This window comes from Phascolarctos cinereus, unplaced genomic scaffold (assembly GCF_003287225.1).
Source record: "Phascolarctos cinereus isolate Bilbo 61053 unplaced genomic scaffold, phaCin_HiC Scaffold_4;HRSCAF=312, whole genome shotgun sequence".
Taxonomy (NCBI): Eukaryota; Metazoa; Chordata; class Mammalia; order Diprotodontia; family Phascolarctidae; genus Phascolarctos; species Phascolarctos cinereus.
Genome location: NW_027555847.1, coordinates 140,793,790 through 140,808,338, shown reverse-complemented (window position 1 = coordinate 140,808,338; position 14,549 = coordinate 140,793,790). Strand labels below are relative to the sequence as shown.

Below are 14,549 nucleotides of genomic sequence, written 5' to 3'. Positions count from 1 at the left end.
AGAAGTAGAAAGCTCTACTAAAAGAAAGGTGGCCTTGGAGTCACAGAGACCTGTGTTCAAGTAAAACCTCTGACAACTAGCTATGGGATCCTGACCACGTCACTTGACCTCTCTATTCCTTGGGAAACTCCCTAGGATTTATCTATTAAGTCACAAATTGACTGCAATCTATGTTGATGGAGCAAGGTTCCCACAACAGTGTTCATTTTTAAAGAACAAAATTAGGAAGGGAGGGAGAGAGAGAGAGGGAGGAAGAAAGAAAATCAGATTTCAAAAAAATGAAACAAAATGTCACTAGTTATTGGAATTTGATGAAACTTTTCCCAGGGGGGAGGGGAGGAGGAGACAGGACAGGGGAAGAATTGTCAGAACTGGAAGACACTAGTCCTGTGGGCTGATAGAGACAACGAGAACCATCTATTGTGCAAGAGGAGCTTACAATCTAGCTGGAGGTGCAAAATATTCTCTCCTCCAATTTCTTTTAGCACTATGACTTTCTCCTCTGGATACAGTCAAGGAACAGGGCCTTAGCATGTTATAAATACGTAATAAATGGTTGTTGAATTAGATTATATTTTCTACAAGTGGTTAAAGTAAAATTCAGAGAAAAAGTGGCAGATCAGGGTCTCCAAGCTCTTCCCAAATATCAGCTTATTCTTAAGGACAGTGACATGTTTGCAAAATGTCTTGGTAAGAAGGGTCGAAGGAAACAATAAGTTTTACATGAGAGGGAAATGCTACAGGTCCTATAACACAAAACTTATCTCAATACTGCTGGAAATAGAAAAATGGAAAAAAAGTGAGGGGCAGTCTTTAACTTAAGGAGGCTACAATCTAATAGGGTGACGAGGCATATCTGCCATTGTCCTTTACTACAGTTGTGATTTACTAAACTACAAGCTGTAATATCCCATGTGCAGGAAAGTCAGAAAGTTATGAGAGATGGAAGAGGGAGGGTTCACTTCCAGATCTCTGTACAATTCATTTGGTATTATCACCTGCTGCCCTGGATTAGCCATTTCCAAATATCTAGTCCATACCTCTCCATCTTGTCCATTAGTGCAGCATTTAATACTTCATCAAACGCTTTACTGAAAACCAGTATTTCCCCAATATTTCCCTTATCCACCTATATAGTTATTCAGTCTAAAAAGGAAATGAGGTTAATTTGCCATTAATTACTCTTGACAGACTCTTTAGAGTTAATACTTCTATTAAATTGATGGGAATTATATGTGGATGATGATATAACATCACAGACTCATAGGAGATGGCTATATCACTCAATCCACTCTGCTCATGTGCAGCCCAAAGTAGTTTAAGACCACACAGATTGCAAATAGTAGAACTAGGATTTGAATCCAGGTCCTCTGGCTCCAAATCTGTGATTTCCCCACTATTCCAGGGTAGGTATTACTCTATGACAGAAAACGTAATATATTTATAATACATATTATAGGCAATTGAAGGAGATTAAGTCATTGATAGACAAACATCTCAAACTCTATAGGTAATATTTGAGAGATTTTACTCCTAATGAAATTTTGAGTTTTCTTTCTATCAATTATCACGCACACAAAAAGACATTTATACTTCTTTTTTTTTTCCAGGGGCTGGGGATATATGTAAATGGTACCTGAGATTTCATGGACATTGGGAATTCCTAGTGAGCAGTTTCCTCCTACCAAAGCAAATCTATACCTCCTCTGCAACTTGAGAATTTTGTAGAATTTACTAGGACGTCACAAATTAATTATGTGTCTTGTATCTAGGTCTTATTGATTTAGAAGCTAGTTTTCTACTACAACATGTTGTAGCCTCTCAATTATACTTTTACTCAACTTAAGAAAAAAAAGTTTGAGTACTGAATAAAAACTTTTAGCATAGGTAACCAATTATTTTTAATAGAATAAACTTCCTACTTTTAATAGAATATTTCTAATTTAATAGAAAGGTATACATACAGATATTATATAATGCCTACAGCTGGATCTAGGAAAACACATTAGATGGAGTATGTTACATGGAATAAAGAGTCTTATAGGAACAAGGTTATAAATGAGGTCTTTGAACTCGGAACAGGGTCCATGACTTTAAGGTGGCATTTAGTTATATACATAATAAAAATGTTAGTGTAAAACAACACTGGCCCGGGAAACCTTATGTGGGATAAATGTCTAAACAGACGGTTTTATTTTTGTTTTTAAATCTCAGCCAGATTAACACAAGAGACTTCAATACAATTTAATTCAATATTTAACATACCAGTTAAATTCAAAGGACTATGCCAAGTGCTGGACATACAAAAACAAAAACAACCCACTCATTCAACTCCACCTAATTCAATTTAATTTAACAAACATTTATCAAGGGCAGACGATAAGCAATGTAGAGTGCTAGGTACTAGGGACACAAAGTAACTTTCAAAAAGCTAATATTCTACAGAAGATTACATCTAATGCTGGTTTGCCTAGCTAATCTGACTTCCCTCTTGCTTATCCATAGACTGAAAAAGATAGATTTTCCCACTTTTTCAATTCTGCAGACCCCTTCCAATTTAGAATGAAGAATAGTTTCTAAGTTTACAATCCTCAAATTTTGCTAATAAAAACAGAATTTTACTATGAACACTATCTTAGGTCAACATGGGCAAACTGTTTTTATTTTTTTTAATTTTTATTTATTTGTTTTTCATGAGGCAATCAGGGTTAAGTGACTTGTCTAGGGTCACACAGCTAGTAAGTGTCTGAGGCCACATTTGAACTCGGGTCCTCCTGACTAGAGGGCTGGCGCTCTATCCACTGTACCACCTAGCTGCCCAAATTGTTTTTAAAAGGCTTCCAAAGTATCCCACTTTAAGAACTTTTTAAAAAGTGACTGAACTGACTGCTGAAGAAGTCAGTACATTAAGCAAAAATTCTCTATATAGTCATCAAAATTGATCACAGAAAGAACCACACTTGTATTCACCACGGGGAAAGTGCACCTTTAAAATTAAACTATATGTTTTGGAGACTGGCAGCCTAACAAGAGTAGGCAGAGACAGCAGATAGCCTTCTGTAAACAAGCTCGTTATCTCTGGAGACAAATTCACAGTTTGAAAACTGAAACTAAGCATTGAAGCGCTGCTTCAATACTTAATGTGATCTCTAGACACTGGCTTCTTATAGATAGAATGGTTTTCTTTTATCTTTCTAAATTTAAAGAAGAGTCTCAGGAAACTCTTCCAAATACTGAAAGACTAGAGTCTTATTATAATTTATTTTCAAAACTCTCCCAAAAAGAAGAGTATATAATATATACAAAGAAGGAAAGAAGGGAAAGAAATTATTTCATCACATTTCTTACCATTTTCCAAATTGCTTCTTCCATTCCTTCTTTACCTTAATGTACAAACAAAAGCTGACCAGATTTTCTCTCTAAGCTTTAGAGCATTTGAGGAGACGGGCTGGAAACTCCCTTGAAGAATGCAACTAGATAACTCTTCTGCAATTTATAGTCTTCAGAGAGTTTCCCTAGCACACTAAGAGCTTACATGAATGACCCAGGGTTACAAAGCTAAAATATGTTAGGGCAGAACTTGAACTCCTGACCCAGAGGTTGATCCTCTGTTCACAGGGTCCCTACTGCAGAATAAGAGGAAAGTCTAATTACAAATTGGAAACAGCCTGGGAATTTCTGAAGCCAGAGAGGTCTAAGTAAAGATGAGACTCAGAGGACAGATGCAAGTGAAAGAGTGTATCACAACAACAAAGGCTGTAAATCTTCAATTTGAAGCACACAATCGGGAGTTGAAAAAGACTTTAGAGATCATCTAATCCACGATCCTCATTTTATAGTGGAGGGAAATGCGGCCTAGAGCCAGGATCATGCAACACTGCTTTTATTTTAATGTAACTTACATACCTTTTGACAACCTGATTAAGAAGCAAACCATATGTTTCATAAAGTATCTGGAATTAAATAGTTATGCTGTTTTCTGGGCAAAATTATTTGACTGACCTTTAGAGTAAACAGCTACCAAACACACTTAGTGGGACAAATTACTTTGTTTCCTAGGAAAGGGCAAATGGTAAATAACTCCTGAGTCCCAGGGTTTTAGGAGATATAAGACAAAAGTGCTGATCTAAGTGCCAAAGAGAGCTTGGTCTTTTCCTAATCATTTTTATTACAAAATACATTAAGAGAAAAGCATGTTTTCATTGTTCCAAATTTATTCCTCCAGTATTTATTAATTCTGAAATTATCAGCCACCTATATACATAAAACACAAAATTCTACCCCACAGAGACCTTCTAAAGGGAGCTAGGAAGTACTACTGTTAGTCCATGGGGAAACCCAAGCAGTACAGAAATTGGGGAACTGTTGTAGGCATGTGCCAGGTATGTGTACTGTGTTTGTTTTTCTGCCTGGGATGGGTGACCACCAATTATGTCTTGTAGCAAGTGGAAGCTTCTCCCTATTGGGGTGAAGGTGAAAGAACAGGAATAGGTAGGCGTGAGTTCTCCCAGATCTAGAACTATCCTCAACTTTATCTGTGATCGTAATAGTACCTCACTTTTCCCATATGTTAAACGACAAGATTGGCCTAAATTATTTCTAAAGTCATGACTAGCTCCAAGTGACAAAATAAAACAAACAACAAAAAAAAACACTACCAAAAAAAAAAGTTGAGATTACACTCACTTAACTACTTTTTCTCACCTAGAAGTTTCTGTCACAGACCTCTCTGTTGAGAAATCAAAGGTGTGTCTGTACATATTGGTACATGAGAAACAGCTGCTTCTCAGGGTGTCATAAATGCCAGGATTCAAAGTCAACATTATTGCTTGGCAGATGACTGACTGGGAAGCTGTTAAAGATTCTAGAAAATTGTTAACTTGATGATCACTTATATCCCTTTTTTTCCCAGATACAAGAAAATCCTGACGTTAATGACAAAATTTCCAAGAACTATATACTAGGTGGAAACAAGACAATTAAAATACAAAGTGATCCTCAACTTTTCAGAGAGCTAAAAACAACTATAAAATGCACTTCCTTCTCAACTCCTCTTAGAATCCTTAGTTTTTCCTCAAAGCTCAGCTCACAGGCCACCTAAGCCATGAAGCTTTTCCAGATTCCAAGTAGTTACTAGCACCTACACTCCTCCCCTACCAAAATGACTTTTGATTTATCTATGTTAAATATATATACCTGAAGTCTCCTCTGATTCCAATTTCTTGAAGACGTATAGTGACTGACATGTTAAAATAGTGCTATATAAAGTATCTTCATCTACAAGTATGCCACTGACCCACCATCGGATGTATGCTTCTGTTTGGGAGCTCCCCCCCTCCCCAGCAGTGAACTTATCTGCCCTTATCACTGCTAGCCAAGCCAAAGTTGAGGACTTCACAACACTTCAAACTCAACAATAAAACCACTATGCAAAGATCTGACTCAGGAACTGGGAAGCTGTCCGGAAAAGGACAGTCAACATCAGACTAATACACAGTAAGATGAGGTGCGTTCTTGCTTACATCATCCTCTTTCCTGACATCACATCTTTCCTGGCACAGGCTAAAAAGTTAGTGGGATTAAAAACCAGAGAGTACACAGTGGACACAGCACAGGTCCTGGATTCAGGAGGACCTGAGTTCAAATCCAGCCTCAGACACATAACACTAGCTGTGTGACCCTGGACAAGTCACTTAACTTTTTTTTGCCTAACCAAAAAAAACCCAAAAAACAAAAACAGAGACTGATGATTTGCTCCAAGTGTTCTTAAGTACAGCACCTGCTAGTGGGATCACTAAGCACCAAGATAAAATGTGTTTCATGCTAAAGTGGACTATATAAACATAAAGGCAATCTGCCATAATATTTAAAGGTGAGGTTAGTTTTAAACATATTAACAATATGTGTTAAATAACATTAGCTGGTACTTTTCAACTTTTAATGGGATTCAAGCATAAGAAAAGAATTCTCTTTGCCCCTGTCACACAATACACTACCTTCTGCCTTTCCGCTGCCAAAATCAGGTGACTGGAATATTAGAGCCTAAGAGCTTAGTCTCATTTTACTTATGGGGAAATTGAAGCCCAGAGAAGGGAAATGACTTGCACAGGATGACACAAATAGTTGAGAGTATCACACTCTCACCCAGGCCTGACTGTATCATGTTCTTTCTAGGACACCAGTCTGCCTCCCTCAATCAGGTAACATGGATTTCTCACAGGCAACCCCAGAAGAAAATCCCAGACATCATGCTTTGACCCAGGAAAGACAAATAAGTATCTTTTCACTAGGGAGGTCTCCACATCATAAACATTACTGAAACAGTGTCTTTCTGACAGCATCTTGTGTCCCTCACTCCCATCTAAGTACACAGAAAGGCTTAGCTAAACAAACACAGCACATCCCTTCATTAAGTGAGGCCAGCCAGGTAGTAGCTATTTGTGAATCTAGATGTGGAGGCTGGTTTTGAGGATTCACTACCAAATCCCTTACATAGGGCTGTAGGAAAAATAACACCCCTGCTGATCCTGGCACACCTCCAGCCTGAAATTCCACATTACATGCCTTACCTCTGCAAAAGGAATTACTTCTAGTACCTAGAACACCCACCTGGCTGGTAAGCACCAGACAAATAGCTGTTAGCCATAGCTACTGGCCACATAAGCCACCCAGAAGGATTGAATGGCCAACGGCAGGAAAAGGCTAAGAGAGGTCTGAAGGATGCATCTCTCAGATTTCATCTGTACAGCGAAGGAGTTGGACTAGATCTAGGCTTCTGAGTTCCCTTCCAGCTTAAAATCTATGATCCTGTGATTACCAGCTACTGACACCGGGCTGCAAAGCCTAAGGTCATTTCATTCCTCCTAGAACATATCCTTGAACAAACTTCACCAAGACTTTCATGGGCAATTTATTTCCAAAGCAGATTCTGAGAGATAGGTCTCAAGGACCAGCTCTGTCCCTGCAAACCAAGTTTGGTCCCAGGACATTCTGTGGAGCTCTGAATCATCCCTAGCCCAGATGTCACAGTATCATAGCTTTAGAATTAAAAGAGACCTTCCTGGTCATCACGTCCAGTTGTTTCACTTTACAGATGAGGAAATGGAGACCTGCCAGAGGGAAATGACTTGCCTACTCCCACAAGTAGCAAGTAGCAGTCAGAATTTGAATCCGGGTCTGTTCACTTCAATGGGCACTTCTTTCACTATATCACATTGCTTCTCAAATCTCTAGAAAGCCAATTAATTTTGGAATCAATCTGGAGAGTGATATCTACGGTGTGGGGAGTGCTACTTCATCGGAGCTCTATTCATAAGATCCCCAATTCCAAATGTTAAACCCTTTTGGAGTTCTCTCAGATACCTCCCACTCCTGCCACCCACCCCAAAGAAGCACATACAGCATAACCTAACTAATGCTTTCTAAAGTACTTTACACTTACACTTATCCTATTACGCCTTACCCTAACTCAGGAATACCCATTTCCCCAAAACACCATCAAATGAGCCACTTTCTTTTGCATTCCTGCTTATCTCTCTACAGGACTCCTACAGACTTTAAAGAACCAAGAATTGGCAGAGACAAAGCATCTTTAAATTGAAAGGCATCCTTTCAGTCAAGGCTGGGCCATTAAAAGCAGGAGATACAAGGGAGTGGTTCTAAATAATGGGAGGGAATAAGAGGGAAAGAGAGAGAAGAGAAGGTAAGGAGAAGGAATATGAACCTCTGAGTCGCCTTCCCAGGGATAACTGAACCCAATGCATTTGTCTTAGGTTACGCCTCTATGATAGAGACCGTCTCCCATCAAGCAGACCCATATTCCCCCACCTTGGAATAACTCATCCACTATTCAGAAATAAGGTCATGAACAGAGAGCTTTCCTCTACAGATTATAACTATAGGACCTACTCTGACCCTAAGGAATCCCAGCTCAGTCACTTAATTGGCAAGTCATAATTTCTGAAGGACTGTTTCTTCATCTAAGGACTGAATAAGATCAAAGGTTCTCAAACTTTCGGGTCTCAGGACTCCTTTAACCTCTTAAAAATTAGTGAGGACCTCCCCAAAAGCTTTTGTTTATGTGGATTATACAGGTATTTACTGTATTAGAAGTTAAAATGCTGCTAAAATATTATTATGAAAACAATTTGACCTTGTGGACTCCCCCAAAAAGTCTCAAGGACCCCTAGACCACACTTTAAGAATTGTTGGACCAGATTAGCAATAAGGTTCCTTCCAGCTCTAGCATTCTTAGATCCCTTTCTGGATATTATTCCTCAAATAAATGCGCACACCCTAAGAAGTAGCCACCTTCTACACAAAGAGTTGTAAATTCTTAGCACTGTAGACATTCTCTCCTCCCATTACCTCTATGTAAAATTGTAGAAAGAACTAGGAAAGGACCAAAGAGCCTAGATCAGTCAGAGCGGGAAGGAACTTAAAATCAGTACAACCACCTAATTTTACAGAGGAAAATACAGTGGTCCTGAGCAGTAAAGTGATGTGCCCACAGTTAATTAGTTGCAGAGCCAAAACAAGAATGATCAGTCCAGTGTTCCATCTACTATACACCATAATACCTTTCTTCTCTAGTCTTCTCTTGTTTTCCCTCCCTTTACCAATTGGTGGCATTCTCTCAATCTGGCATTACATGGCTAATCTCAGGATGTGCTTACAAGTTCCTTTTTAACGCGTATTACCAATCTATCCTAGTGTCTCAATAACTCTAGACCACCAGATGCCCACCATCTTTCCTAACATCCATGTGAATTCCCAGTTCTATGCTTTATTGATCCTCTTACCAGATGATGGAGAATATTTTTAATTAAATTGTTAAATGCTAATTTATTTCTAAGAAATAAATGATTCTCTGGTGAAATAAAAATGCAAGAGCCACACCCTTAACAACTCTCCAATGGCTACAGCTTCCTGCTGGCATCTAGCAATAAAGATTTATTTTCATAGAAACAGTCAAAGGTCAAGTTCCAGAACTATGCTCCAGGTCCACCCATGAATCATTCCATGGCTACAGTCCACAGTTCTTATACATTTTTGCCATGATATTCCCAGAGTAGTTCACAATTAGGCTAGGTCAACATTACTGGTACTGATCCAGAAATAACAACTCACATTTATATGGCACTTGATGGTTTTTAAAAAATACCATCTTTACCACCCTGTGTGGTAGTGCAAGTATTATTAGTCTCATTTTACAGAGGGGAAAATGGAAACTTTGAGAAGTGACTTTCCAATTATCACACAGCTGGTAAATATTGGGCCCTGTCCACTGCACCACAATGCCCCAATTCTCAGGAAGCATGAAGCCCAGCATCTTCTTCATCCCACTTACCAAGAGGGTATTAAAACAATTTAGAAGTATATCTGGGCTTGTCTCCCAGATGCTTAAGGAACATAACCACAAAATCCTAGAGCTGGAAGGGACACTGGAAATTATTTAGTCCAATGGTTCCTCACCTATGGGTCAAATGGAATTACTGCAAAAGGTCTGAGAATCCATATATGTACCAATCATTATCATCTTGATCTTTGTAGTTCCAAAAAAATAGCAGCACCATGAATTTTGTGTCCAGTCTGTATTATTGACGACCTATTTCTTTCTAATGGGAATTTTTTCCCTAGACTTCCAGAATGAAATAGGAATGTTTTCTTCCCCTGTGACTGATAACAGACAAATTCATTCAAAAGTGTTACTGAATTCATAGTCACTTTTCATAATTGCGTTTTTTCAACCAGAGGATGCTGATATAACTACTATTATGGGGGAAAGGATTTCTACTCAGTGAGGAATGGATTTTTTTTAAATTAAGAAACAGGTGTCTTCAAGGTGGTCCAATCCTTTTGGGTTGGGCCCCAGAGTAAATGGGGCCCAAATTAGCCAAGTGATTTGTTGGAGTTCACACAGTAAGTTGATAACAGGTTTAAGATTAAAGATTAGGTCTTCACAGAATTTGGAGATGGAAGGGCCTTTGAGATCATCTAGTTTAACTTCCTCGTTGTACAGATGAGAAAACTGAGGATCATAGAGGTGCAGGCATTCAATCAAAGTCACAAATGTAGTAAGTAGAGCTGCTTCTAAATCCACTGCTCTTTCCACCAGTGTTAACTTTAGAAAAAAGCAAAATTTAGAATCAACCCATTTCAGAGCTGAATGAGATTACCATCTAGGCCAACCTCAATTTAAAGAGGAGGGCAGTTATCAGAGAAGTGAAGCAATTTGTCTAACACCATACAGTTAGTTAAGGATAGAGTTAAGATGAGAACCTGTCTCCTAGCTTCCAGTCTAGCATCCTTTTTTCCTATATTATGATGACTCTAATCCAGAACAAAACAAACCCAGACAAAATCCTTAACTGAGTAAATAGGGTACCTGGATGCTCTTTGTATCATTAGACAATCTGTTTTCATAATACTCAGCAATGATACACTTGAAAGTGATATAAATAATAAATAAAGCCTGTAAAAAATTAGTCAACAGAGCTTCTGAAGATGTTTTGCAACCCACCAAATTCTTACAGTATACTCAAAGTCACAGAATGATAGAAGTGAAAGGGACTTTACCACACACAATGTTAGAATTACAAGGGTCTTTAGAGACCATCACTTTATATAGACAAAGAAACTGCTGATCAGAATGATTAAGTGACATGTACTCTGCCTGAATTTCTTCCAGTTACACAGGAATGAACCAACGTTCTTTAGAAGAAGGGGTTAACTCTGAAAATAAGATGGAAGCATACCAAGACAGCAGGGTGGAGCAAGAGAAAAGTTTTAACAACCAAGCTAAGCAAAAAAGCTGAAGGAAATGAAACAGTGAAAATCAAATTAAAACAAAGAGGAAGTTTTTAAACAAATTGCTAAACTCAGACAAAAGTCTATCATGCTTGTTGCGCTAACCTAATTATCAATTTCATTTAACTGATAAAAGACAAGAGTTATGAAAAATAAAGATTTAGGTAACTTGCCAGAGTAAACTATATAATTATTATAAGCCAACTAGTATGGTGTAGTGGATGGAATGGTGACTTGGAAATTAAAGCAATCTCAGTTTTAATCCTAGCTCTTTCACTAACTGGCTTTGTGACCTTAGCCAAATTTTTTACAAATCTCATATTCAGCATCTGTAAAATTGGGGGTCAGACAAACAGTTCTCTAAAGTCCCTTCCCATTCTGTCATTCTGTGTATTCACTCTGAATATTCACTTCAACTCAAAGGGCAGTAAGACACTGTCATATCTAAGATACCTTGTACATAATTCCAAGAGTTTAAAAAAAACCCCAATAGATAAGATTCCTTATCACAAAATCTCTGTCCTCTCCAAATGTTTATATGCTACCACTTAATAATACACTATTCTCTGTTAATAATTCATTGGCACCACCACTAAAATAGTAAAAGGGCAAAAAGAGTTGAATCTGTCCAAATCTGACACTTAAAAAATGTTTTCATAATGATATATCTGTGATTCAGCAATTTTGAAAGTCAATAATTTGTAGCAGTAATGTTCTAAAACAGATCCTCAGCCCTTTCTTCATGACCGTGATGCATTGTTTGTGATTTTCCAAGGTGCTATGAAATTCCTCCCCAAATCTGGAGGAAAAAAATCTGAATTTTCTTTAATTTTTTTTTCTTTAAAATTTTTTTTCTTTCTTTAATTTTTAAAAAGAAACTTAGCACCACCAGGCACTATTAAGAAACAAGAAATTAACAGAGTACTCCTAGGCACACAGTAGGAGCTCAGAAAGTTAACTTAAAAACATCAGGTCACTGTAAAGCTGAGTTGAATTTCTCTCTCGGGAGGAAACTACAAGTCTCACCTTTCTGGAGGATGGGAAGGTTGGGTGGGGTACAAAACTCAAAAGCAGCGAAATGACACATCTCCAGGAAAAAACAAAAAAAGAGAAAGGATGCAACATTGGGAATCCGATTGTGTTGTTACTTTGTTGTTCCTCAAACTGCCAAGTACTAACCGTGAAATTGACAAGAACCTGCCCCAAGAAATGGACTGGAGCCGCTAGACCATAATGCCCTATCAGCTGGCAGCATCTTAGAGAAGTCCAAGTTTCTGAAAACACTCCTCCTTCTCACTCTCCTTCTCTAATGGATTTCAGGTTCTTACCCACACCCCCCTCCCACCAGAGCTGCCCTCCACCCACACTAAACTTTCTAGAAGCTGCACTGCTTCTCTTTCCTCGGGGGAGAAACAAAGGCAAATCCTGCAGTCCCCCAAAGCCCCGCTTTTTTTTTTTTTAAACTCAGACACACCAGCAGAGAAGGGTCAGAGACCGCGGTGCACGCGGGAGAGAAGAAGGGCCGGCGAACTGCCCGTGCGCCTGTCCCGGGCCGGGAAGGGGCCGCCAGGGATGGACCATCCTGGGGCGCGGGGGGGGGGAGGCACCAGTCTCCCGCGCACTCGGGGTGCAACCCTTCTGGGGACCCGAGGCCCGTAGGGGAGGGCGGCGGCGGGTCAGCCCGCTGCAGTGGCGCGGGGACCAAGCCGGCCCAGGGCGGGGCAGTACGGGGCAATGGCCCGGGGTTGGGGGAAGGGGGGGTCACTCGCCTGCCCACGGTCTGGTTGGCCAGCTGCTTCATTCGGTTGAATTGCTTCTTCATGGTAGCAGCCGGTGGAGCCGCGGAGGCGGCGTGTCCTGGGCAAGGGGGCGCAGGGGCGCTCGCGGACAGAGAGGTGGGGGTGCGGCCAGGCGCTGCCCGCTCCTACATAGTGTCCGGGCGGCAGCGGCTTTCGCACTGAGCTCCTGGGACCAGCCGACGCCCCGGCCCCGCCCCCGGTCCGCCCCGGCCGGGACCCAGACGCGTCACTTCCGGTCGGGCCGCCTCCGAGCTAGTCTGGGAGGCCTGCCCGGGAGCCGCAGACTAGGGCCGCCTGCCCCTCCCCCAGGCCCGGGGCCTGGGACCGAGGAGCCGCGAGACGGGGCCGCCCCCTCCGCGCGCCCCAGGGTTGGGGCAGTTTCATTTTCTCCTAAGGTGACATGCACGGCTAGGAGCGGTTTAAAATTAGACCTAGGGAGTTTCAGCCCCTGACATGCGAGCACTTTTCCCCCTGGTGGACATTTAAATGTTTCCCTCCCCTCGCTGGGGAAGAGCAGCGTTAACCCTCCGTTTGCAAGCGGGGAAGCTGTGGCCACAGACTTCTAAGGAAAGCCCCTGCACAGAGATGCAGGACCTGAATCGAGTTTGATGTTTCCTTGGGGTGGAATGAAATGGGGTATGGACAGATTAATTCAATTCAATAAACATTTATTAAGCATCTAACTATGTGCCAGGCACTGTGCTATAGTATACAAAAAGAAGTAAAAAACTCCCTGTCCTCAAGGAAATTCTAAGAGGCACCCAACTCTGAGGTTGGTGATACAATGCTGTGTTGAGTAGACACTGTAACCCAATTTATATGGCATGCTTCTTCTGTTCCAGTAATAAGAGGTGGTGTAATGCACCAGATTAGAGGTCAGGTGATGAAGGCTCCAGTCCCAACTCCCCAACCCCCTTACTAAGCCTTATGACTAGGAGCAGGTCACCGATCCTCAGTTTCCTCAGAGGCAATTATAATCTCTGACCTGTCTATTTCTCACAGATTAGAGCACAGATGTCAGAGTGCTTAGAAAATTGTTAAATGCTGCTAAACAAATGGAATGGATGATTATTTCATATCAGTATAGGAAAGGAAGTTAAGTCCCCCATGCCTGGAATTGTCTTCCTCTTTGTCTCAATTTCCTTCCAGCCAAAATCCTGCCTTTCCTTTCAGCCTTTCCTAATCTCCCCTTAGTTCTACTGCCTTTCTTCTGTTAATTATCTCCAATTCTTCGTTTGTCTTTTTGTCTTTTACGTCGTTTGTCTTTGCATCCCCATGGTGTTAGCACTGTGTGTGTGTGTGTGTGTGTGTGTGTGTGTGTGTGTGTGTAATAGGTGCTTAGAAACTACTTAAGAGCTGGATGGAGACGAGAGGTTGGGAGGAAAAAAAGTGAGGAAGTTAAGGGGAAAGGGAGGATGAAGAAAAAAGAAAAAAAAGGGAAATCTCTGCTCTACTTTACTTCATAAATGGAACTGCCAGCATTATTGGGAAAGCAAATTTGCTGGTTGAAGAAAGGAGCTGTTTAACAAGTTTATCTACCTCACTAGGCATCTTGAAGGGGAGTCATTATTGCTGCAGCATAGTTTTGTGTTTTGGGGGTTTTTTTTACAGCATTCCAGGCAGAATTGGACTCCTCAGTCCCATCTTCCCCTTCCTCCAATCCAGGCTCTCTGGTGCTCTTTTAAAATATTATTTTGGAGAAAAAATGAGGGCATTCCTGACTGTTAAGTTTAAGTCACAGGCTAAGCAAATACTTATCTATAAAGACTGAGATTAAATTCTGATTTAAATTGAGGAAAATCAGTGGCAATGAGTAAAAGCAGGGAGTTGACTCTTGAGCTAGGGTAATATGAGATTTGGAAGAAGAGTAAAAGATGGAGAGATATTAGAGGTAAAGGGAGCTATTGAAAGGGGGAATTCATGGCTTCTTTTGCATTTCTT

At 40.5% G+C, this 14,549-nt stretch overlaps 1 protein-coding gene across 6 annotated transcripts in view; it reads right to left on the bottom strand.

The window, feature by feature from the left end:
- Nucleotides 1-12,793, bottom strand: part of ARHGAP17 (Rho GTPase activating protein 17) — a 129,036-nt gene extending 116,243 nt beyond the window's left edge. For 5 of the 6 annotated variants that reach the window (XR_002326287.2, XR_002326286.2, XM_020995433.2 and 2 more), the window contains exon 1: nt 12,579-12,793. Coding sequence is in view for 4 of the 6 variants with exons in the window: in XM_020995433.2 (XP_020851092.1) it covers nt 12,579-12,631 (53 nt within the window). In the remaining 2 variants the exon portion in view is untranslated. The remainder of the gene's footprint in view (nt 1-12,578) is intronic. The other variant, XM_020995436.2, reaches the window with a different exon arrangement.
- Between the last annotated feature and the right edge of the window lie 1,756 nt (nt 12,794-14,549).